The sequence below is a fragment of the Lipomyces oligophaga genome, assembly GCF_038497815.1.
Source record: "Lipomyces oligophaga strain CBS 7107 unplaced genomic scaffold V1516scaffold_7, whole genome shotgun sequence".
Classification (NCBI taxonomy): domain Eukaryota; kingdom Fungi; phylum Ascomycota; class Lipomycetes; order Lipomycetales; family Lipomycetaceae; genus Lipomyces; species [Lipomyces] oligophaga.
Window position 1 is genome coordinate 1,075,122 of NW_027117791.1, and position 22,991 is coordinate 1,098,112.

Here is a 22,991-nt window from a genome sequence, read left to right on the forward strand (position 1 = left end):
TCACGGGTGTTCCTTCGAGTCCGTACAGAAGGCCAGTTTCGGACAGGAAACCGGGCTGGAAATCCACGGAATTCGAGGCGAAACTCGCATCTGTCGAGCTTGTGTCTATATTTGCGCTCGAATTTGAGTGTGTTATTGCCTGGACGTGGCAGCGCCGAGGAAGTCTTCTTTTTCCCCCTCTAGCTCGACGTCACTGTTCATCACCAGTACTCATCTGGAGAATTCCTTGCTCAACGCAACTTCTTTTCATACTCGACCATTCAACACGTTGCCCACAATGCTCTCACGGTCAGCTGCAAATTAAAGCGCGTTCTTTTTTTTGTCTGCGTCATGACAGAATTTTCGGCCGGGCCGCAAGCTCACCCGCAATATACTTCTCACAATGATCCTATCGTCGTCGACCCCTCCTCGTCTTCTTCCTCGACCGTCTCGGCTACTCCAACATCCCATGGAAACCACTCGGTGTCCTCAATAACTGCTGTTCCCAGCTCTGGTTTGGTTTACGGTGTTGGCAGCCAGCACGGTCTCGGAGCGCAGGGTCCTAATCTTACTCGGCAGCCCTCCTCGGCGTCGATTCATGCGTCTGCTCAACAGCCTGTCCCGGTTCCTCATCAAGCATATTTTCCCTCTATTCTGCAGCCTACTCATGAATCGTCTACATTTGCGACTGCCTCGTCAACTCCTGGCTCGTCCTTAAATCCTACGTTCACGATAGCACCTTCTCTACCTAGTCACGGCCAGTTACAGACGTCTGCTGCGCATTCGTATTCCACGGCCATAGACCCGCAGCCAGTCCTGGCTCCTTCTATGAACATCGCCTTGCCTGGTCCATCAGCATCTGATCGGCCATTGCCCCATCTCGATATTCTTAATTATCCTGTCTCTGATCTTCTTACCATGATATCGGCTCTGCTCCAACGCATTATTGAGGCGAACGATGCTCTCTATCTGCCGCATCATCACCGGTCCGCTAGCTCTTCGCGTTCACATACCAATTCCCAAGATCCGCGGTCGCGGGGTCTTGCTTCATCTGTGCTCGCTTTTCACGGACGAAATGTGCCTGCCATTTCGTTGAAGGCATATCTTATGCGCATTCTCAAGTACTGTCCTGCGACGAACGAGGTCTTTCTGTCCCTGCTGGTGTATTTCGACCGAATTTCAAAGCGTGCAAATACTCTAGATTTTTTTGACCCACAACCGCAACTACAGCAGCAGGAAATGTTTGGTTCTTTTTCTGCGAGGTCAAGCGTGGATCCAGTGATGATCCCCGGTCAACTTTCCAGCTTGAACGCGGCCTATGGTGTACCACAGCAGCCTGTCGAACCTGGATCGTTTGGAAGTTATGGCAGTTATGGAAGCCATGCGAGTTTTCCAGCTTCACCGCATGCACAACCGCCGATCATGTCTCCCTATCGACCACCGTCACCTTCCCCGCCGCCAACAGCGTCTTCCATAGGTCCCCAAACACCGGGTGACCTATTTGTCATGGATAGTTACAACATTCATCGACTAGTCATTTCTGGTGTCACTGTATCGAGTAAATTTTTCTCAGACGTATTTTATAAAAACTCTCGATATGCTAAAGTTGGAGGACTCCCACTTGAAGAATTGAATCATCTGGAGCTGCAATTTTTATTGTTGTGTGATTTCAGACTTGCTATTCCTCTAGAGGAGTTACAGAGATATGGCGATTTGCTGCTGCAGTTCTGGGAGCGGGAGGGTGCTCAGTTGCATTATCAGCAACAGCAATTCCAAGAACAGCAGTAGGTTAGGCACCAGCAACCACAGCATTCGCCTGAACTGACAAAACCTCAGCATCTACAAGCACAACTACTGCCACAACAATCACATCAAAAAAATTAAAACTAATAATGTACGTAATAGAATATATTGGAGCGATCCGCAGTGTCGCGGCCAAGGCGTGTAGCATATCTATGGACGAATCAAGGATGAGAATGTAGTTATATTCCTATTGTTTTGCTGCTTTACTGGTTTATTGTTTTCCTGCTTAACTGTTTTTTGTCGTTCAGTTCACAGTTTACTGTTTTATTGTTATCCTATTTTTGGTCTAGATAATTGTTACCGGTTTAACATCTCGATTAGGTAATCGTTGAAATCAGTTTACTAATGCAGTAGTTCCTATTTAGCACTTGTTACGCGTCGTCACTGACCCCTTACTTACTGCTTACATGTGGATGGGTATGTACCGGAGTGTCACTGTCTGCCCTGTGAGTCCGTGTCTTGCAGGGCGCTCCAAGAGGAAATCGGTGCAAAGTAGGCGCTCTCTTCACTCCGGAGTAATTTGTTTGGTCAGTTTGCGGTTGAATTTAGCCAGTTTTCGAGTGGATTTCGTCAGTTTGATTAGTTACATCGTTTTCAGCGTGTCAATCTATTTCCTGCTTCACCTCTGCGTCTTTCTCGATTGCATTTGTTCACCGCAGGTTTATTTTTTCTACCTCACTGGTTGTCCCTTTGGCCGTCTAATCCGTCGTCCCACCCCTTCCACTGCACCCAGCTGCGGACGATATCTTTGCTAGCGGTAGATTTCCCTTGCGTTTAGTCACGAAATTCGGTTCAGTCATGGCGAGTTCGCGTAATTATGATATTCTTATTAAGCTTCTTCTGATTGGAGATTCCGGTATGTCAGATCCAGTGCGTTAATTTGTCCAGACAGTTATGGCAAGGTGGAGTTAGTGGGAGCTGTGGACTTTTGGAACTGCGGGCTATGGTAATGTCCTGGCGGTTCTGATATGAATTCTTTTAGTTATACAAGATTGTGTGGTTCAGATCTCTGTTATTTTGATAACTGTGGCGGTTAAATTTGTTCATAGTCCGGTCTCGATCTCTCCACCGCCCATATGTCTCGTCAGCTATTCCGATGAGTTAATAGTCATTGATGGATATTATTCATTAATATTAGTGAATAGCATTGTCGATTGATAACAATTCATGAATGTGCATGGCAGCCATGGTTCGAAATAATTAATACTAACAACTCAGGTGTCGGAAAGTCGTGTCTTCTTCTCCGATTCAGTGAGGACTCGTTCACCCCGTCATTCATCACGACCATTGGAATTGACTTCAAGATACGAACGATCGATCTCGACGGCAAACGTATCAAAATGCAAATCTGGGATACTGCCGGCCAGGAACGTTTCCGCACGATTACTACTGCCTACTATCGTGGTGCTATGGGTATTTTACTTGTCTATGATGTGACCGATGAGCGGTCGTTTAACAATATTCGTAACTGGTTTGCTAATGTCGAGCAACATGCTTCTGAGGGAGTCAATAAGTTACTTATTGGAAACAAATGTGACTGGGAAGAGAAGCGTGCAGTCTCCACCGAGCAAGGAAAGGCGCTTGCGAACGAGCTTGGAATACCGTTCATCGAAGCTAGCGCCAAAGCGAACATCAATGTTGAAGAAGCTTTTGTGTCTCTTGCACGACAGATCAAACACCGTGTCGATCTTGCTTCTGAGCCCCAGCCGGCGTCCAACGTCGATATTAGCGGTGGCCAAAAGAGTTCGGGCGGAAGTAAATGTTGTTGATTTTTTTACTCTGTTTGGTTGCTTCAATCTACACTTGTTTGCGCTATAAGCGTTCTTTGTTGTCTAACGTTGTATTTGAATGGGTTTTCTTTATTTATTCGGTCGGGATTTTTTCATCTACTGGTGTCTTGAGCACCGCAGTCTTACATCGATTTAGTAACGTGCCAAACACATGGCACAGCACAGCACAACGCAGCAAACATTGCTCGGTATTTTACTAATCAATGGAGATTTTTTTCTTGTCCATATGCATGGAGTCGTCAAGTAGCAATACTGTGGCATTGAATCAAGTGTGCCTCGATTTAAGTGCCATTTTGTCTCTATTTTGTTATTTTGATTATTTATCGTGCGCACTATTTCGTTTAATGTTTTTGCTTGTTCTGATATTATTTGTTTTAGATTGATAATCTACGTATATTTTATAAGTTGACGGGAGGTCAGATTTATCGTTTCCATATCGATAAGCGCTTGGGACTTGTGAGATGTAGATAAGTAATAGATATCAATCTGGGGTATCCTAATATTAGCATAACCTGTCATTTACCATAATTGAGTAACCGAAAAGTCCCGACAATGGAAAATGATCCTTTTGTGAAGCCAAGTCGGAGTCGAATCAACCGTGAGCTCATTTACCGAACTTTAACCGCTTGGGATTTCCACCGTCGCGATGAAGGTTCTCAACGACGCCAACAGCCGCCTAAATACAGACGGACAACGTATACCCAGACTGAGAAATATCTTGCAAGATTGTCACCAAGTCTTCCGACAGAATCATTGCCGACGCAGCGCGAACTGTATGTGCATTTAAAAGTGATTCGTCTCTTCCGAGTTGTCCGCGACCTAGTTGTCAAGACAGATGGGCTGTTTGGGATCTTGAATCAGACGGTAGATGAAGATCGGAGGCGTGAGCATCGGGAAGGAAAGGATTTTGAGCCAGGATATTTGAGGTTCGCGACGTTCGTCAGTCGAGCAGTCTCACGGTATCAGCTGTGGTTTAGTCGACTGCCTACAGATTCGGAACCGTTTGATTTCGACGACCTCTTTTGTCATGGATTTGGACTTGAGCAGACCGAATTGACTGCGGAACAACTACCGCCAGTCGACATCCTTATGATCTGGTATACACATATGCTTCACCCTCGAGAATATTGGCAAGATCTCGTACGGTCCAATCGTCGTATGCTGATATACAATCTCAAGTTTCCTTGGTCCATTGTGAACTCAGTCATCCCGCAGACTCCAGACTGGTCTTACACCCTTTCCAAACTTTATGAACCTCCGTTTTCCGCTATCGAACGTTTTGAAAGTCTTACGGGAAGATTATTCAATCCACTAGAAGACACAACCACGTTGTCTTTGAATTGCTACCGTTGCGAAGAGCTGGTCTATATTCCCGAATATCGATCAGATGCGTCTGGTTGGGTGCAAATTGAATTTTCGATTCAGTGCCCGTCTTGTAATAAATCAATAACACGATCGGAGCTCTCACAAGATAAATTACTGCAGGATTTAATCGCATTTAATTCAGATGGAATTCCTCTAAAGTAAGTTTGCATATTGACCGAATCTTCAACTAACTATGACAGAGGAACCTTGGTTGATTCACTCGGATCGATAGGTCGGACAGTAACTGAGAATTACGATGCCAGAACGATTCATGAAATTTTAATTTCTGCTCTGCCAGAAATTCCATTTGATAATATTCAGACTTGGGATGACAAGACAAAGTTAGTCCGCCGTCGAATCCGTAATCTTGACGACGATTTGTTTTCATTTGGCTCATCAGCACTTGCTTCCTCATCACATTTCAAATCTCAGGCCCTATTCAACTTCCATAAATCATACACCAACAACGCTTCGCGCTTCAGTCTGAATCTCGAACGAGCTGTACTAATTAACTTTCGCTTTATTGACCGGATGACGAAACTCGCATATCTAGAGTCACCTTTCAAATCTGTGACGCTGGACCGGAGCCTAATGCGCTTCATATATTTCTTTATCCTTCGATCAGAAAAGCAGGGACTCGTTTGGTGCCCGACTGACGCAGAGATAGTTTGGAAAACAATGATGTGTAATCCAGGTCTACATCTTGCGTTTAGTTTACTTGGCCTCGGTGCACTGGTTGATTCGAGTCGCGGACTCGACGAATACATGTCTGACGACGACTCTGGCAAAAGCCAATCTATCCATAAGATCATCATTGCTAACCGGATCGTATTGAAGGCGAATTTTCATGAAGACTGGGCACTGTGTACATGTGCGTTTTGTGAAGCTGAACGTGCATACGAAGAATATGAGTCTGAGATCCTCCGACTCGTTGACTCGATCAGACTCTCCAAGTCGGAGCGAATCGACAGATTTTATTCTGATCAATGCTTGATTGCAAAAAAGCTGCGCGACTTGTCGGTGATTAAACTCAATGGGCCGGGATATTTACAGCACCCATATTATTTATCGGTCGATTGTAACGGAGACTCAACTCATCAGGCCGAACAGGATCAAGCTGAGGCGAAAGCTGGTCGTCGACTGTTAGGTCATCGTAATCGCATGAGTTTGCCGTCGAATACCAATCTGCAGGACGAGCAAAATTCTGATCAGACCATTATGTTGATGAATACAATTTTAACACAGGATTAATAGTTATATCATGTTATTTAATTTGAATTTATTTTTATATTAATATTACCAACAATAGTATCCATGCCAGTTGCAGCTGGGATAAAGTTAGATGTCCCAAGTCAATATGATTCTGACAACTATCACCATTCAAACACCTCATTTCAAGCCATCACTAGCCGAGATCGAAAAAATGCTGATTCTCGGATTAACAGGTGGCATCGCAACGGGAAAATCAACGGTATCGTCCATTCTCGCCAGTTCACCTTATAATTTTCCTGTAATCGATGCTGACCATATCGCGCGTGAAATCGTGCAGCCCGGACGACATGCGTATCGTCGGATAGTAGCGCATTTTAGTCCAGTTGTTCCTGATTTACTACTTCCTGCTGATCCACAAACTGGTGAACAAGCCCTGAACCGCGCAGCACTGGGCCGGTACGTTTTCGCCAATGAAAAAGAGCGCCGGGTGCTGAACTTTATCACGCACCCAGAAGTGAGACGGGCTATGGCGTTGAAAGCTATGTATTGGTGGCTAATCAAAATCTCCGACATCGTTGTGCTCGATGTACCTTTATTGTTCGAATCTCGTTTGGATTTATTTTGTGCTCATACGCTCGTGATTGCGTGCAATCCCGAGATCCAGCGCGACCGACTCCTTGCTCGTGACGGCGCTATATTATCGACACAGGAAGCAGATGAACGGATCAAAAGTCAGATGGCAATCGAGGAGAAGGCCTGGTATGCTGACTCTGTTATCTGGAACGACACAACTATTGACGAGCTGAGAATCAAAGTCCGACACTTTATTGATGGGATAAGACCCGCTAGATCTAGAACCCTCATTGAATGGATTCTTCCTATCGGCCTGTTTATGGGTTTTCTAGAGCATCTGAAGCGCAGATTGGCTGCTTCAAGCAAACGAGTCAAATTTACATAATAATAGACTGCTTTTCATTTTTATTTCGTAATGCTTGTAACTATATCCCTGTAATCATATTCAGGTGATCACATCTGTCTAGTGATATTACGATGGCCTTTTCATAGTTCGACGACTATTAATGACCCAATCCTGGAGAGCGAGCAATTACAACATCATTCTCATCGACAAACTCGAAATTATATCGACTTAAGTACTGCGGGATCGCAGCCAGCTGTCCGCCATATCGTGCGGGATTGTCATACAACTCGAATAGCGGTACAGCAAGTAGTTTCATATTCTTCGGAACAGAAAGTACTTTATGTTTGGGCAAATTGATCAAATAGATCTTTTTGCACTCTTTCGGCCGACTCACATGCGGAGGAATGAATGGGTATGTGAACGTTTCGAAATTAGGTCTCCACCATTGCGCCAGACAGTCACCAATATTCCACTCAGATACATGCTGATCCGGTGAGTATGTCCCTGGAATCGGGGCCAGGCGTTCTTCAAGTCGGCTAGTAAATCCTTCGATTTCATCTTCACCGGGCTGCAAATAATCCCCTGGTCTGTATAGGTTAGTACTGCTTGAGCAAAAAACCTCCAGATTCAACACACAATTTGAAAAAAGAATTCGCAATCTGAAGCATCAATATATGTGGATGTCCATGTTCATGACAAACTAAGATTCCTTCGCAGGTCCGTCTCATTCCATATTTTTCATACTGATCTTGCATTCGTTGTAGTCTAGCTGCCACCGACGGATCTTCTTCCGGCTGTGCTTCTTTGCTGCCAAATGTGTAGTTTGTCACTGGATATAATCGAATTGTTTCCTGCTGACATGCTGAAAAAGAGCCAGATACTGGAGGCACTATTGTCGTATGCCGGGCTTCTTCGGTGACTGTAGTCATATTATTCTGTAGATCAATTCACAATCAATGAGAATCAAATATCAGTTAGTGTATATAGCAATGCAGCGATATATTGATGAAATAAAGCAATACTAAAATAAGTGATGTCACTATGTTTATCAGATATTAATTAACGAGATTAAATAGTATCGATAAGTCAATAAATCAATAAATCAATAAATCAATAAATCAATAAATCAGTAAATCAGTATAGTAGGAAGAAGCGGGTCTGATCAAAACTATCAATACTGATATCTTTAATATTAATCAGATTGATCCAACAAAATTAATTATATCAATTTTGAATTATTTTGAAATAATATTGACTTATATTGGATTATCACGGCAATATCTATATCGACAATTCAACAATTAAAATGGTGTAGTTGCCAAATCAAATCTGGAAAGACGTAAACATACGCTACACTGAGGTCTACCATCGCGTACAATAACTTCATATCGTTCTAACAATATATTTATGCTACTCTAACAAAATTCATTTTGTCCGATTCATATCTAACTATACTATTATATTTGTTTTGATAAAACTTGAATAACAAAATCTAGCTAGTACATATCGTATAGAGATTCACTCATACAAACAATTATGTAAGCATATATAATTTTTTTTGCACCATATTAATTGATTGTTTGGTCTACCTCATTCAATCACATCAGCAAATCTATTTCAGTCAATCCGTTTTGTGCTAAATTTGTTATTTATCTTTCTCTATGATCTTCATTGGGATGCACTTACATAATCATTCAATCTACAACCCTACATCGTGACTGTTTGTTAGCTCTATAGTAAACCCTATACACGTGACCTAGGTCCCGCGGCGGATTTGGATTGACAGTAGAATTTGAATTTTGTCGTACATAGTTCTTAGTTTCGGTGAATATCTATTAGTATTATATCAGTGTTTTTTAGATTATAATAGAACTCAATATGGTAAGTTTGCACATTTATGATGTGATATGAGGTTATTCGATGCAATTTAGTCTGGATACGAAATGGAAACGGATGAAGATGCATGAATTCAGAATCTACAGATTTCCGTCTTTTTGCTCTTTTCAATATAGCATCGTATAACTTCATATAGCATCAATCCAGCAACTCATATTATGAGAATACGATATTAACAAACAAGGACGCAAAAACCCCTGTCAAGCTTGCTAAAGTCGTGAAGGTTCTGGGCCGTACCGGATCGCGTGGAGGTGTCACTCAAGTTCGTGTCGAATTCATGGATGATCATAGCCGGAGCATCATCCGAAACGTCAAGGTATGCGAACCCAGCATCCGATAAATTTGCATATATTTGAATCGAGATATTAACGATACTTCAAATTAGGGACCCGTTAGACAGCATGATATTCTTTGTCTTCTCGAATCCGAACGTGAAGCTCGCCGTCTCAGATAGTTTCTTTGTTCAATAAAACACCTTTCATGTACCACTTCAAAAGTTTCCGCGGCTAATTCCGGTTCAATTGTTCATTAGTTTTGTATGGGAATCAATAAAATATTCATAATGAAACCAATATAGTGATCTGTCTTGGATCAATATGTGCTCTGATACTACAATGAGCGTGGGAATAACAAATACTAAACACAAGTCAAATATCACCAATTTCACACCAATTTCACGTTTATCTCAATTATCTTAATTTATCACAAACAAACTCAACACCATGACCTGAATACCAAATCTAATTTTTCACGATATGACCTAATGCCTCTCCAACCTTCACATGCTGTCCTGCTTGTACGTCGAACTGAAATGTTCGCGGGGCCTCGAATACAAGCACTACTGTAGAGCCTAGTTGAAATCCTCCCATTTGCTCACCCTTTTCAAGCGGATAACCGCCTAACAACTTTGATGCGTTCGCATATGTCGCTTCATAACAGACTGGGGTCTCGGTGTTGCGATGCTTATGTTGCGGATCATTTGTCTTCAAGTCCTTGTCGAAATGAACTTTGATGCTGCCCACATTAGTAGCTCCGACAGGCGTCATTGAGAAAAATCCATGCTGCCAACGGCCGAGTAAAGCCACTCGTTCATTCAAGACAAACAGGCCCGACAGCCGGTGCTGAAAATACGGTGCAACAGAATACAACTCGCCAGCGAAATGGCGGCGTGTCTCCGCGACCCAGTTCACTGGCGAATGGAACCGATGGTAGTCGCCTGGCGCGAGGTAAATTACGCAAAAGAACATCTCATGGTCGGGTAAACTTGGCTGAGCGATCTCCTGCACAACATGTGCCTGAGAGGCAAACGACGCGTCAGGCACCGCTTTTTCGCCTTCTTGGATCGTCTCCGAATCCTTGTTCGAGCCGTCCAGAAGTTGATCCAGCGCGTACTTGATTCCATTCGAGGACGCAAATGCACGATCACGTTCTTCTGATGAAGCCGACTCTTGACCGGAGAAATCGATAGGTAAGGAGTCTGAAGATGCGTTTGATGACTGGCCGAGTAACGCGTCTAACGAATATGTCATTCCCTTAACCTGCTCAACCTGACGACCAGACACGATTCCAGAATGCAGAATCTTGCCGTCCGCCGGTGAGACGAGCGTAGCCAGTTGGTCAATCGGACGTGCACCAGGCTTCAACTCGCGATAGAAGAACTCACCCAGGTTACGGTAAATAGTTAAATCATCTTCAGCCACCTCATCGAGATTGACGCCGAAAACATAGGCATAGAACTTATAACCAGGCTCGCGCATCCAGACGGGTAGTACAATCCCATTGAATTGTCCCCAGAGTCTAGAAATCGTCTTCAGAGGTAGCGCGCTGTAGACAAACACCTGCCAAGGCGCTACCGGTCGAATTTTCCGCTCGAGCAAATCCGAATCAGATTCAGGCCGTCGTTTTCCATAGTAATACCGCTCGCCACACTGTACAACCACTGCAGAGAGGCCTCCAGCGACCGGCACGTGCCACCAGCGAAGTCTGAACCTGAATCGGCGACGACGCTGCTGCTGCTGCTGTCCGTCTGATCCCGATGATGAAGACGACGTGGTAGCCGCCGCTGCAGATGATGACGAAAAAAACCGGCGTTTTCCGAGCAACATGGGCGAATACGCCCACATCTGCCGGCGCGACACCTTGGTGAACGGATATTTAAGAAATCCGGACGCAGCGCGCGGAATCCGTAGAGCTGCACCACGAGCATGGAAATTCGGTTTCCGACGCATATATCGCATCGACCCAGGCGGAGGATTCACATAAGGAGGAGGAGGCATTTTTAAATTACCGAATTTGAATCCTGATTATAGGCCTGTAATCGTCTAAGATAACAATGTAGCTGCTGGACAATTGTTTGAGTGAAAAGGTGTACCGCAAATCTTCCAGCAAGGGCGACAACCCCTAAAAGTCACATGCTCAGCCATTCAATGATCACGTGATAAACACGTGATAGCGATTGAGTTAATATCTTATTCAGCACTATAAAGTTGCATGTGATGATTGATTGTAGAGTAGTCTAGTAAGTCTACTGATAAATATACAGAATATTGCGAATGCGATTGGAGAACTTAGAACTACGGCTGTAGTTCAATTATCTGAGCTATACCGGGACTTTCGATTGGAGATGAAAAAGAATTTGATTAAAACGAGCCGGAACATAGTGGTCATTACGGCATTTCTTTGACCGAAACATTTTAGCATCTTCTATTTCAATAAACAAAATTGATCTAATGATAAAACTTCCACTAGGCCTTCTTTAAATCGTACCATTGATTCTAAATGAAACAGAAGCAGCACAAGATAAAAGACGACTGTCTGATGAATATCGTTGGATTTTTCAACCGTCATTGAGCAGATATTTGAATTATAGGAATCAAGGTAATGCAGAATTTCAATCTCTATTTATCTGTCTGGCTCATTTACTAGTTTCAACAACGAACTGTAAAAACCTCTTCAAAACAGAAGAAAAGAAATAGTGATAACGGATTCAGCATAAAACCTTATTAAATTTTGATGTTCTCATGATTGTTGAGGAATCTGATCTTTTATGCTTATAATGAGTATGAATAGTCATGGACAACATGTGAGCTCCAAATTAGGTGCATCAGTGACCACTTCTAAATAGAGTATACACTTTCTTACGAATTCATGAAATTCCTTTTAGGTGAATAATGAGACAATCTAGACGTCAAGAATAAACAGCAGCAATAAATCAAGGCAAAGACTGGAATAAATCAGGGATTCTGCATATTTCCCAATTGGTAGAAGTTACAGGCTGCTCAGACTTCCAAAACCAAATTCAAATATTTATGAAGTCTTGAAACTTCCTGCAGCAAGTATTCCAAGTAATCTGTTTTTCCTTTGTTTGAGCAGCGCACTATTACTTATACATGATATTGATGTCTAGTTATTGAATTGCCTTAATTAGTCTTTCCTACATTCAGCATTGTTCTTTGCTTCTAAAAATATTTTCAGCCAGCGCCAGTTGTTTTTGTCTATGAAAACCCAACCAGAATCTGGCTCAAATATTTAACCCGGCTCTTAATCCAAACTGCAAGTATCAAAATTCCCTACTCGGCTTAGTAACTAGAAGTATTTTATAATTATATTCCCTGTATATCCAAACTACCCAAAAAAAACAGCAAAGCAAATATACCCCCAGAAATAGAATGAACGACAAACTACTAGACGCTACTAATGCTACCTTAAGCTGCAGACGACCAAATAGATGACTACTTATGCAAGACATGTTCACGCATCATTCCGCAAGTAACAATGACTAAAGCGGATAAGAAAATAGCGAAATAGAAAACACCGTGGAAGGCGTCTAAGAAAGACTGAACGACGTCATCTTTGTATTCAGCTGGAATTAAGCTGATCTCCTCGATTGAATCGGTGACACGCGAGATTATATCCTCCTTATCTGGCCCCGTGATGTAGAAATCCAATCTCTTTCCAAGGACGTTCTGGAAAATCGCCGACGCAACAGCTACACCGACTGTTGATCCAGTTCCACGGAAACCGTATTGGATGGCCGTCACAACTGCCTGCATTTCTACCGGTACCGACGCAACCATGGCAATGAGCGTGCAATTGAGCAACCCGCCGAACCCAAGACCCCCAAGCATGATCCAGCTGATGAGAGCCCACTTTGGCGTGGTCAGCGAATACGTATTGATCAGAATAGAGCCGATGGTTAGAATCACCGCTGACGACATCGTCATCCACCAGTATCGACCAGTCGTACGCATGACTGTACCAGAAATAATAGCGCCCAGAGCAGAACCAAGGAAATTGGGGATCATATTTGAACCGGCTTGGGTGGGCGAGATTCCGCGGATTGCAATGAAATAAATTGGTACATAAAACAGCTGGGCATAGTTGACCATCATGATCAGCCAGTTTGTGAAAGAAGCGCCAAAGACAGAGCGATCTGACAACAGCTGAATAGGAATTACTGGCTCTCGCGCAATGTACAACTCTATGTAGATGAACGCAGCAAGTAGAATCGAACCAAAGAAAAAGGTGAAGAAAACTGACCAGGAGGTCCAAGCAACGTAATTGCCTCCGATAGAGAGGCCAAAGAGATACAAAACCAAACTCAGCACTAGCGTAATGGAGCCAGCAAAGTCAATTCGTGAAAGTTTATCAGCCGTTTCCGAGGCACTATCAGACTCCACCGGTGAGGGCTTAGACTTGAGATTGAAATGAATTGCTATCGCTGATAATATAACGAACGGAACCTGTAGCAAGAAGGCCCATCGCCAGCCTATAGCTTCAGTGATAAACCCACCAAATACACCACCCAGCGATGCACCGGCATTGTACAACACGGAGCCAATACCTTGAAGCAACGACCGCTGGCGGAGCGGAACAAGATCATTGAGCGTGATGGATGATAACGAAGTCAATCCTGCGCCGCCGACACCAGCGATGATTCTTCCGGCGACTAAAAACCAGAGATTATTTGCAATGCCACAGAAAGCGCATCCGATAGCAAACATGACATTGCTAAAAATCAACAGCTTTTTGCGTCCAAGAATGTCGGAGAGCTTGCCATACAATGGCTGGCATGCTGCGACGGTGATCAAGTACGCAGTTGCGATCCAAGAGACTGACCGAAACTCATGGAACTCGGAGGAAATATGCGCTAGCAAAGTTGCAACGACGGTACCGTCCAATGCAGACAAAAATACACCAATGTATAACGAGACAAAGATAATGGTCACGGAGCTTGTTCGCAGAACTCGAGTCTCTAGTATATCATTTGGATCGCTTGACGATTCAAGATCGGGCTCGACTTCGGCAAGTTCAGCAGCGGCAGCAAAGTCATCAAGCGAAACGCCCTTATCGACCTGGATCGAAAGATCGGCAATTAGCGGTGCTTCGATCGCGATCGACTCGTTCTCTTGGCTGGGTGGCATTATATGGTTTGAGATACGATATGGAATGGTATGATAAGATACAAAGATAGATATCGAACGAGGGAAACAGGGATATTTAACTGCACAACAAACAGAATTGAATTCCTGCGATAACGATGGTTCAAACACTAATCAAAATGTCGTCTTGAAAAAATGCGAAGTCGTGAAAAGATTTGCTCTCGAGACGGCGGAGTCCGATATGATTAGATCCCATCTGACCCTTTCGCTGTGCTCTTTGTATAATTCTTTGCTGCTCATACTATTCTGTTCTCACCTTGGCCATTACATATTACAATACATAACATATAAAATACACAGCTTTTAAGTATTCTAGTATTATTCAAATATTTTTATATTATCATAATAAAATAATACAATAATACTATTGAGTTTTCTTTCAATAATACAAAGAAGAACACGGCCATCACCGTGTTCAAGCCGCAAGTCAGGATCTCCACCCTATCACCGCCACGGGGCTTGCATGTGGCTCAGTTCCTCGTTAGCCCGTTTGGGAAATCCCTGACGGGTCGCCGTTTTGTTCGGAGCAGTCCGAGTTTGGTTGTTTTGACGGAGCAGTCCGTGACTATTAAGACATTAACGCAAACTTATATATATCAGAGGGAGTATTTAATGTAAACTGGATTAGCATCGTGGATGATATTTATTTTATGATATGTCTTTTGAAATTAGTATAAGATAATATAACTCATTCACAAGTAGCATTAGTCAAAGCAGCTGTCTCTATGAGCTTATCGTTGTCAGTAACGTTTCGAGGTTGTCTTCCATCCAACACAGAACTGAATTAGCCTTATAAATTTCTTAGACATTTCTCTGAAATCTGTAGATAATTATAATAGAATGTAGCAAAATTAGCAGGTTTCCATAGTTTACGCAGTTTGCATAATTCTGTTGGATTGTGTGGACTGTAAGTAATACCAGCTATTGCAATTTTAGCACAGATTTTGTTAGAAGATCTATACGGCGTCCAGATTTAGAATATGGTGCAACAGCTTATGAGATGTGTCTTATTTTTTCACTAATAAACAATAAGGAACTTGGATATCGTAGCTATCAACTTTTCTGTGTTTAGAACATAAACTCGTTCGAGGTGCAACTACTTATGTCGAGGACATGCATCTTCAGTCAGCAGAGAATCGATAGGTACTAGCAATTACTAATTTCCAGCAATTGATAATTCTCCAGGATTCAAAAGTTGAACTCCATGGAAATCAAATGTAAAATATTAGCCTGTAGTACAATGAATTCTAATTGTATTGAAAGGTCGAAAGCTTCGATTATAATCTACTAAATAGATCTATTCAAGCAGTGTATTAGTGTAAATAGTAATGAAGCAATATTTGAGTAGTATGAGCATTCTAGCTCCGCATGCAATGTAGTTTCAGATAATTAATCATGGCCATTTGGTATCTAAATCCCCTATCCATTCCTTCCAAAACGGGCGGTACACTTTCACTTCGCCGTCGACAAATGTACTCATATCATAAGTGCCCTGCTGAACGATCCTCACAGCACCGCTATTCTGCTCGAGTGCGGTCACCAACAATTCTCCACTAGGGCTTGCATGTACGGCGACGATTACTGACGTATGGTCGGGATTACCAGCCTTCTTCCATCCGCCTCCGGGAAATTGAAAAGTAGTGGACTTGCACTGCAAAATATCGCCACGCCTGACCATGGCCGCCGTCCCTTCAGCATTTTGTCCCATTGGATCTGCAAGCTGGCCAGCACACCTTTTGTAGATCAGCACCCCATGAGTATAACCCATGCTCTCTAAAGCTCCCACAGAAACAAGTGCGTCGTGTGCCAATGTCCAACACTCGCCATTACCAACCTGTCGACCCACATTCGCCTCGCACCATCGTGCCACAGGTTCTCCAAAAGCAGTTGCTGCGCTTTCAAGATCAGCGTCGGACGGCCGTGTTGGAGGTGGATAATCGATTCTCTGTGCAGAAACTTGCGAAGGATCGTATCGGTTACAATCGATTTTGAATTTGGTACGAGAGAGGTCTTCCGGAAATCGCACACTAAGAATAATCGATTTCGTATCGCCAGAAATCAAAGTGCTGTACTGATATGGATGGCCGCTTAAAAATTGAGGAAAGGTTATGATCCGCGATTCTTGCGTTCCATCTGCGTACCATTGCTTCTCAAGTTCCAAATCTACAATTGGTGGGGTCCAAGCAGCAGCCGAGGAAGATGCCGGGGGAGGCGGCGCCACTCGTTGTGCTGCAATGAAGGCCGCAGAAGGTGCAGTAGAAGCTATAGGTGCACCTGTAACTTGCGCTGTAGCAGAGGGAGCAGGAGATGCAGATGGAGGATCAATCTGTGCTATAGCAGGTACAGAAGAATCATCATTGAGCTGATTATCAGATTCATTTGTCTCCATCGGTTTAGACATTGGCTTCGAAGGTAGCCAAGGCGGTGGCAGTGCACGTTGTCCTTCAGTCGATGCCTTTCTGAATGAAGATGCTTTTTTCATAGAAGAAGGTCGTACATCTTGTTCTTCGCCATCCTCATCTATATTGCTCTCCTCGAAATCTCGATCTTGATCGTAATCTTGCGCTGAAGCAATCGATCTTCTCGGTTTTCTTCGATCTATCTGTCCAGACAGTTTCATCTTCTCCTGCATAGCCGCAGCAATTTCCTCTTGATCTTGTAATTCAAACGCTGCGATATCTTCATCTGTCAACACAATCCCATGTGTTTTTGGCTGAGATATTTGTCTCTTCATGCTCATCGTCCCTGACGCGATTGAGGAGCCAGACGGCTTCCGAGTCATCGGAGGAGGCGGTCTAGGCTTGCTGTTAATTCCAGTGCTAGTTTCAATCCGAGTCCTTGTAGTGCCAGCAGCTTCAGATATCCTACCAGAAACTCGTCGCTGGATCTTTGGCAGGACTTGTTGCTCAGTAGCCTCTTCGGCAATCTCGGTGCGGTCCTACATATTTATTTAGAAAACAACTCTTAATTATCAGGATCCGTCAATATTTGCTGCGCTACTAAATATACAAATTAAAAAAAAATGGATTGCCTGCTTTTTTTTGAATTCGTGTATTGTGCGCAACAAAATATTATGACAATCCTTTTATATACAAGAACAAGCAAACCAAATTAAATGTAAATAAATATTATGATCTTACATTGTGAAGAGAGTATCCATGCTGCACCGGCGAAAATTGACTAGGCGCAACTCCAGTCGATGGCGACGAGTTGGGTGACGGCGTCGCCGGACCACTTCGCAGCATCGGATTCTTGGGTTTGGGAGGCGGTGGTGGCTTCTTTCCGCTGATAGACATAGACTGTGTTGATCTATGACCAGACGGTGTGCGTGCGGGCACGGGTGCGGACCCAGTGCTAGCTATGCTGCCTTCCATTGAATGACGACCAAGTCCAGCACGGGCTCGACTGATTTCATCGGCAAAATTTGGCACTGAATCTGGCATCATGGACACAGGTCGAGCTCGAGGTGTGTCTGTCCTCGAACGCAAACCGCCTGTTAGACCGGCCTCAGGCATAACTGAAGATGGTCGCACCTGAGAATCTAAACTAGATCGTCCCGGAGCGACATATGAAATCGATTGTGACTGTCCATGACCTTTGACAAACGGTTTCAACGCTGGGGAGGGTGCAGGTGCAACTGCTGCCGGCTGTGAAGCAGGCTGAGAAGCGGCGTATATATTATTGGTTGTATCGACAGTCAATGCCGGTTGTGAGTTAGGAGAATATGCTGGTGGAGGTGCAGGGGAAGGTGTACTTTGCATGGATGGTGGGTTGTAGACAGGCTGCTGAGAAGGAGCAGAAGCGGGAGTAGGAGCAGGGTACACAGGTTGTTGAACAGGAACAGATCCTGGAGTCGGGTATACAGGCTGCTGAGCAGGAGCTGGTTGTGCATATGCTGGCTGTGCATATGTAGGTTGCGGATTCCCATAAGCGGGAGCCTGAGAAGGTTGCTGGACTGGAGGAGCGGGAACAGCTCTTGGAGGAGGAGCAGGAACTGCAGCAGGAGTGCCATATGTAGGACGAGCACCTACGGAATTGGGTGGATACTGGGTCGACGACTGAGGTGGATATTGACCAGGAACTGGAGAATAGGCACTACTTGGAGTAGGTGCAGGTGAAGCGACTGCTGGTTGACCAGGTTGATACTGATTGAAGGTAGGTGTAACTTGAGTGGGCGGCGTATAAGGAGGTTGAGCGTAGGCAGGTTGAACAGGCTGATACTGACCAGGCTGAGGTGGTTGGGCAGGTTGGGCAGGTTGAGCGGGTTGAGTATTTGGCACTGGTTGACCAGGATAAGCCTGACCAGGAACAGCAGGAGACGCAGGAGAAGCAGGAGACGCAAGAGCAGATTGCTGACCAGGAATTCCAGGAACAAACTGTGACCGCCAATCTGGACGCGTCGGCTGAGTTTGCTGAGGCGGTTGATAACCTAACTGCTGCTGCTGTTGTTGAAGCTGCTGCTGTCTAGCTCTAGTCTCATAGGCAGGCTGATACAGATACTGATATTCAGGTCCCACGACAGCAGAGCCCGCTTCTGGATGAAACTCACGATGCTTTGGAGGAGGCGGAAACAACGATGGATCTTTCAACGCCGACACGGGTGTCGACGCCTCGCGAAACGAGGCAGTGTTTGTAGCTAGGAGAGCAATTAGTACAAATGAAAATCAAACCACTTGTCCTAATCCTAAGACCAGGGAGCAATTAAAACAAAGAGACAAGAAGACAGCGCGCATACATGTAGTGGAAACCTTGCCGCCTTTGAATGAGAGGTTAAATTTGGATGATCCACCGCCGCTACTGCTCGAGGATGATGCCTTTGACGATCCGTCTGGATGCCAGCCGCCTTTCATGATATCGCCGAATCCCATGTTGTCCGCGAGCAAAAAAAGTCTAGAGCAAAAATAATGAAGATCGAGATTGGAGACCGGGCTAGAAATCGAAAGCGGGGCAGAAGTAAAATGTAGCGGGAAAGAAACGAGTTGAGCGCGCAATAGGGAGGGCGGCACAATAGGGAGCCGTATGGATTTGCCGGGCTAGCCTAGGAAGAGGCTCGCGAGCGCGTAGCTAGTTGATCTGTGAGCCCCGCGAGAACAAAAAATTGCCGACCGAGATCGGAGCAGTCTGCAGGAACAGGACGACACGATCACGAAGACGAGCTAGACAAGAGAAATTTGCAGGAACAATGAAAGTAGAAAATGCAGTGTGGTCAGACAAACACAGGCAAAACACGGCAGAAACAGGAGAAAGAGAGGAGAACTGAGGCAAAGCGAGTGCCGACCGGCGTCCGTCCCAAACAGAGTCAGGCGGAATCCCGTTTATTCTATCTTATTGCTAGCCTCCAACCGCCTGTACCTTTGACCGACCGCACTCCCGGAGAATGTGCTTACACGGATTAACGTGCGATTTGCTCCGTAAGGGGAACGTGGCGTATAACAAAAGCGGGCGCTGAGAGTGACTCTGGGTTTTGAGCGGCCGCCAGTGGTCTGCGTACTTTAGAGGCGTTGTTGACGTCAGCCCGAGCAAGCAGAGCGAACTGCGGCAATATTGTATACTCAGATGTCGCAGCAGAGACGTTGGTATGGGGGGGCTGTACGATGCTGGCTGGATGACGATGACGGTCACACTCTAGGGACGGTAGAGAATGTATCCAACTGAAGCCTGTACAGTAATGGACTGTGAGTTGTAGAGGGACGAGATAGCTTCAGTGGAGGGCTTCACGGAGTAGAGGCCAGTCTCGCGAGAGGAACGAGATCAAGCCAAGCGAGGATGTCCACGGCAGTTTTGTTGTAGTGACTTATTGGCCATTCGATGGATGTTCGAAGAAAGCCTAGTATCTAAATAAATTAACTCCAGGTCACTAGCCTAGATAAAAAAAAAACAAAGCTTGCGTAGCACTATCAGAGTAACAACAGAAATACTGATCGAGAGAAGACAGGCGACACGCAAATAATTAAAACTGCAGCCAGTTTGCGAGACTCGATTTTGTCTGACCAATTAATTTAAAGGAGCACTCTACTCAAGCCAGAAGACTTGTTTACTAATTTTAATTGAAATCGACATTTATTAGAACAGTCAAGCAAAAGCGCCTGCTAGTTGGACTATGATCTTTGTCAATTGAGGCGTAATTGAAATATCCTAGAGTGGTAACTAAATGTCCTGTAGTAACTGCATTGACTCTGGAGCCTTAAACTGGTAGAAATAATGAAACTGTGCTCACAAGGCGGCATAGCAAACCTGAGAAGATTTCTTTGTGCTCTTTGCAACATGAGTAATAATAAATACATGACAATAAGAAGTATCATCTTATATGATAACATAATAAATACAATTTCGTAACAACTGTATTCAACATACCAACAGGAAAATCAAAAATATAAAGTACATCAGACAAAACCAGATCAGAATCCAAAGCCCGGAATTTCCTGAATTTTTTAAACAAATATTAGAGTCAAAATTAAACCTCATGCGTTCTGAATATTAAAGACAGCTTCAAAAAAATTATTAGCACGATGAACGCCCAAGACCAATCAATCAATAAAATCTCCTATGCAACTAGATCTGGTTAAGCCCAGATCTTTTCTTCCAAATTTACTCGTCTTTCTTTGCCTCAACTGACTTTTCTGGGCTCGTCGTGTCCGCAGTGCTCCCCTTAGGCGGATCGCGTCTTCCGATGTGCTGCTTGTTGGGACCCTTATACATCGTGCCTAACCACTTATCCCAGACAATAAAAAACGGCTGGGAGAAGTTTGTCTTGATACCAAACTGTTGGTGGTGTATATCATGATAGCCTGCGTTGTTCTGGAAGAAGATCTGCAAAGGGTCAAACGGCAAAACGTATCCACAATGGTCATCGACCGTCTTCAGTGTGGAGAAAGTATAGAAGATAAGAGTTTCACGGACACCAAGATTCATCGCCTGAGCGCTGATCGCTGCTCCGACGGTGTCCATCAACAAGCCCTCGACTGGATGATTATACAGTGCACCGAAAGCGTACGGAACATATAATCTGTGGTGTCGAGAATGGAACAAGCGGTACAACGTGCGGTAGTTGTGCATTGCGCGATGGAGAAAATACTGCCAAGTATCCATGATGAAAAATGCGCCAAAAATCTTCATTACACTGAATCCATAGCGGTACATGAACTCAACGAACGGGACTGGGACAAAGGGAAACTTGTTTGCAAGTACCCAAATTTCGTACGATTCCATACCCGTGTACTCTGGTGGCTCAAAATATGAGACCGTGACGCCCAGAATAGACTGGATAAGCTGCTGGAGAGCAACTTCGCGGACAACTTCCAATTCGGTCACTTTATTTCGGGAGGTCACTTCGGACGGTGTATGCAGCCGGTATTGAGGCAAAAGATCATACACGTCGATCGCATGGAAGATAAGCGAAACTCCCCAATAAATAACAATCGTCAGAACAAGCGCAAGATTACTATCGCTCATGAACGACACTAGTTGCGGCCGTAGTTGCAGCTCGAACGCTGGTGGTGGGGTCGACAGATAGAGGCTGTCAGCAGACGTGAAGTTGAGCATTTCTAAGTTCAGATCTGCAGAAGCAAGTAAAAGAGAAGAATACCAGGCAAAAATGCTTCAAAAGGTTGAATATTAAATAGACGCTGCCAGTGGCGAGAAAAACATGCAAAACACAAAATATCCCGCGACGCAACTGGACTGACGCGCTTTAACTGACTGCCCTGACAAAAATGTGGTGATTTCTGAATTTATACGGGACAATTCCTCCACTCTGACAGTCGAGACCTAAGGGTCTAGTCTTGTTGGGAGAAGAAGTGCGCTGCATTATGCCGAATATGCCGTATATTGAAGTAACGCTTTGCGCACAGAATGTCCAGACCTTGCCATCGACGCGTTGTAGTATTGCCGGAAAGAATCCCAAACATATCATGTGACTAAGTGCTAGGAATGTGTGGCTCAGCAGATCTGATAACTTGAATCTGTTAGACCCTAGATGCTTCTCGTCGTATATTTGATCATTATTTCAAATCGATATGTTTAATAATTTTTACTGTTTAATATAATATGCTTTATTAAATTTATTGTATATACTATTTCACTATGCGCCGTATCCTCATCCTCGTATCATCTCATCTCATGCATGAAAAGAACAATTTACTATTTGAATAGTTAGCATATTGCCATGAACCTCATCACAGATCGTATCAACACACCTTTCCACATTTGCAGTCCGAGGTTCCGCACTTGCATTCGGATCCGCAAGCACATCCGCCCATCATGTTAACCATTCTGCTGCCACAGGTGCACTTGCCAGTGCATGAGCAGCCGCCGGCACAAGAGCAGCCTTCGCCGCCCTTCATGTTGACAGGCGATCGTTTAGTTCCGCAGGTGCAGGTTCCACACGAGCAAGTAGAGCAAGAGCAGCCAGCCATTGTATATATATAAGAGATAGAAATAGTTAATGAAGGATATAAAACTTCAATATTTAGAACTGTAGAATTGCACAATTGCAAACTCGAAGAAGTATTCTGATGCGAGAGTAGATGTCGAGAGAGATTCGTTTGGAAGAGGTCGGACAAGCGCTGTTTATATATTCCTTATCGG

At 44.3% G+C, this 22,991-nt stretch overlaps 10 protein-coding genes across 10 annotated transcripts; 5 read left to right on the forward strand and 5 right to left on the reverse strand.

Moving 5' to 3' along the window:
• The first annotated feature begins 10 nt into the window (after positions 1 to 10).
• Positions 11 to 2,240, forward strand: V1516DRAFT_680556 (cyclin-domain-containing protein). The gene has a single exon (XM_066923111.1). The coding sequence runs from the start codon at positions 331 to 333 to the stop codon at positions 1,765 to 1,767; it is 1,437 nt and encodes a 478-aa protein (XP_066775926.1). The 5' UTR covers positions 11 to 330; the 3' UTR covers positions 1,768 to 2,240.
• V1516DRAFT_543255 (ras family-domain-containing protein) lies at positions 2,175 to 3,663 on the forward strand. Its single transcript, XM_066919180.1, has 2 exons — positions 2,175 to 2,638; positions 3,001 to 3,663. The coding sequence occupies exons 1-2, from the start codon at positions 2,581 to 2,583 to the stop codon at positions 3,549 to 3,551; spliced, it is 609 nt and encodes a 202-aa protein (XP_066775927.1). The 5' UTR covers positions 2,175 to 2,580; the 3' UTR covers positions 3,552 to 3,663.
• Positions 3,664 to 4,094: 431 nt separating this feature from the next.
• V1516DRAFT_713796 (uncharacterized protein) lies at positions 4,095 to 6,213 on the forward strand. Its single transcript, XM_066924321.1, has 2 exons — positions 4,095 to 5,095; positions 5,138 to 6,213. Exons 1-2 carry the CDS (start codon positions 4,125 to 4,127, stop codon positions 6,186 to 6,188), a joined length of 2,022 nt encoding a protein of 673 aa, XP_066775928.1. The 5' UTR covers positions 4,095 to 4,124; the 3' UTR covers positions 6,189 to 6,213.
• Positions 6,214 to 6,328: 115 nt separating this feature from the next.
• Positions 6,329 to 7,130, forward strand: V1516DRAFT_680562 (dephospho-CoA kinase-domain-containing protein). Its single transcript, XM_066923112.1, has one exon. The coding sequence runs from the start codon at positions 6,361 to 6,363 to the stop codon at positions 7,105 to 7,107; it is 747 nt and encodes a 248-aa protein (XP_066775929.1). The 5' UTR covers positions 6,329 to 6,360; the 3' UTR covers positions 7,108 to 7,130.
• V1516DRAFT_680564 (Cleavage/polyadenylation specificity factor subunit 5) lies at positions 7,113 to 8,380 on the reverse strand. The gene is made up of 2 exons (XM_066923113.1): positions 7,705 to 8,380; positions 7,113 to 7,655 (listed from the first exon to the last, which is right to left on the reverse strand). Exons 1-2 carry the CDS (start codon positions 7,995 to 7,997, stop codon positions 7,226 to 7,228), a joined length of 723 nt encoding a protein of 240 aa, XP_066775930.1. The 5' UTR covers positions 7,998 to 8,380; the 3' UTR covers positions 7,113 to 7,225.
• A 501-nt stretch (positions 8,381 to 8,881) lies between these two features.
• V1516DRAFT_680567 (40S ribosomal protein eS28) lies at positions 8,882 to 9,652 on the forward strand. Its single transcript, XM_066923114.1, has 3 exons — positions 8,882 to 8,949; positions 9,149 to 9,280; positions 9,350 to 9,652. The coding sequence occupies exons 1-3, from the start codon at positions 8,947 to 8,949 to the stop codon at positions 9,416 to 9,418; spliced, it is 204 nt and encodes a 67-aa protein (XP_066775931.1). The 5' UTR covers positions 8,882 to 8,946; the 3' UTR covers positions 9,419 to 9,652.
• On the reverse strand, positions 9,463 to 11,307 carry V1516DRAFT_680569 (phosphatidylserine decarboxylase-domain-containing protein). The gene has a single exon (XM_066923115.1). The coding sequence runs from the start codon at positions 11,238 to 11,240 to the stop codon at positions 9,705 to 9,707; it is 1,536 nt and encodes a 511-aa protein (XP_066775932.1). The 5' UTR covers positions 11,241 to 11,307; the 3' UTR covers positions 9,463 to 9,704.
• A 1,388-nt stretch (positions 11,308 to 12,695) lies between these two features.
• V1516DRAFT_697141 (major facilitator superfamily domain-containing protein) lies at positions 12,696 to 14,387 on the reverse strand (the record flags this gene model as incomplete). The annotated part of the gene is made up of 2 exons (XM_066924072.1): positions 12,696 to 14,258; positions 14,319 to 14,387. 2 exons carry the CDS (start codon positions 14,385 to 14,387, stop codon positions 12,696 to 12,698), a joined length of 1,632 nt encoding a protein of 543 aa, XP_066775933.1.
• Positions 14,388 to 15,798: 1,411 nt separating this feature from the next.
• V1516DRAFT_628505 (uncharacterized protein) lies at positions 15,799 to 18,295 on the reverse strand (the record flags this gene model as incomplete). The annotated part of the gene is made up of 2 exons (XM_066919845.1): positions 15,799 to 16,667; positions 18,160 to 18,295. Coding segments are annotated over 2 exons (1,005 nt in total), but the record flags the coding sequence as incomplete, so codon positions are not given.
• A 2,562-nt stretch (positions 18,296 to 20,857) lies between these two features.
• V1516DRAFT_543692 (fatty acid hydroxylase superfamily-domain-containing protein) lies at positions 20,858 to 22,423 on the reverse strand. Its single transcript, XM_066919183.1, has one exon. It carries the CDS (start codon positions 21,945 to 21,947, stop codon positions 20,994 to 20,996), a length of 954 nt encoding a protein of 317 aa, XP_066775935.1. The 5' UTR covers positions 21,948 to 22,423; the 3' UTR covers positions 20,858 to 20,993.
• Positions 22,424 to 22,991: the final 568 nt, after the last annotated feature.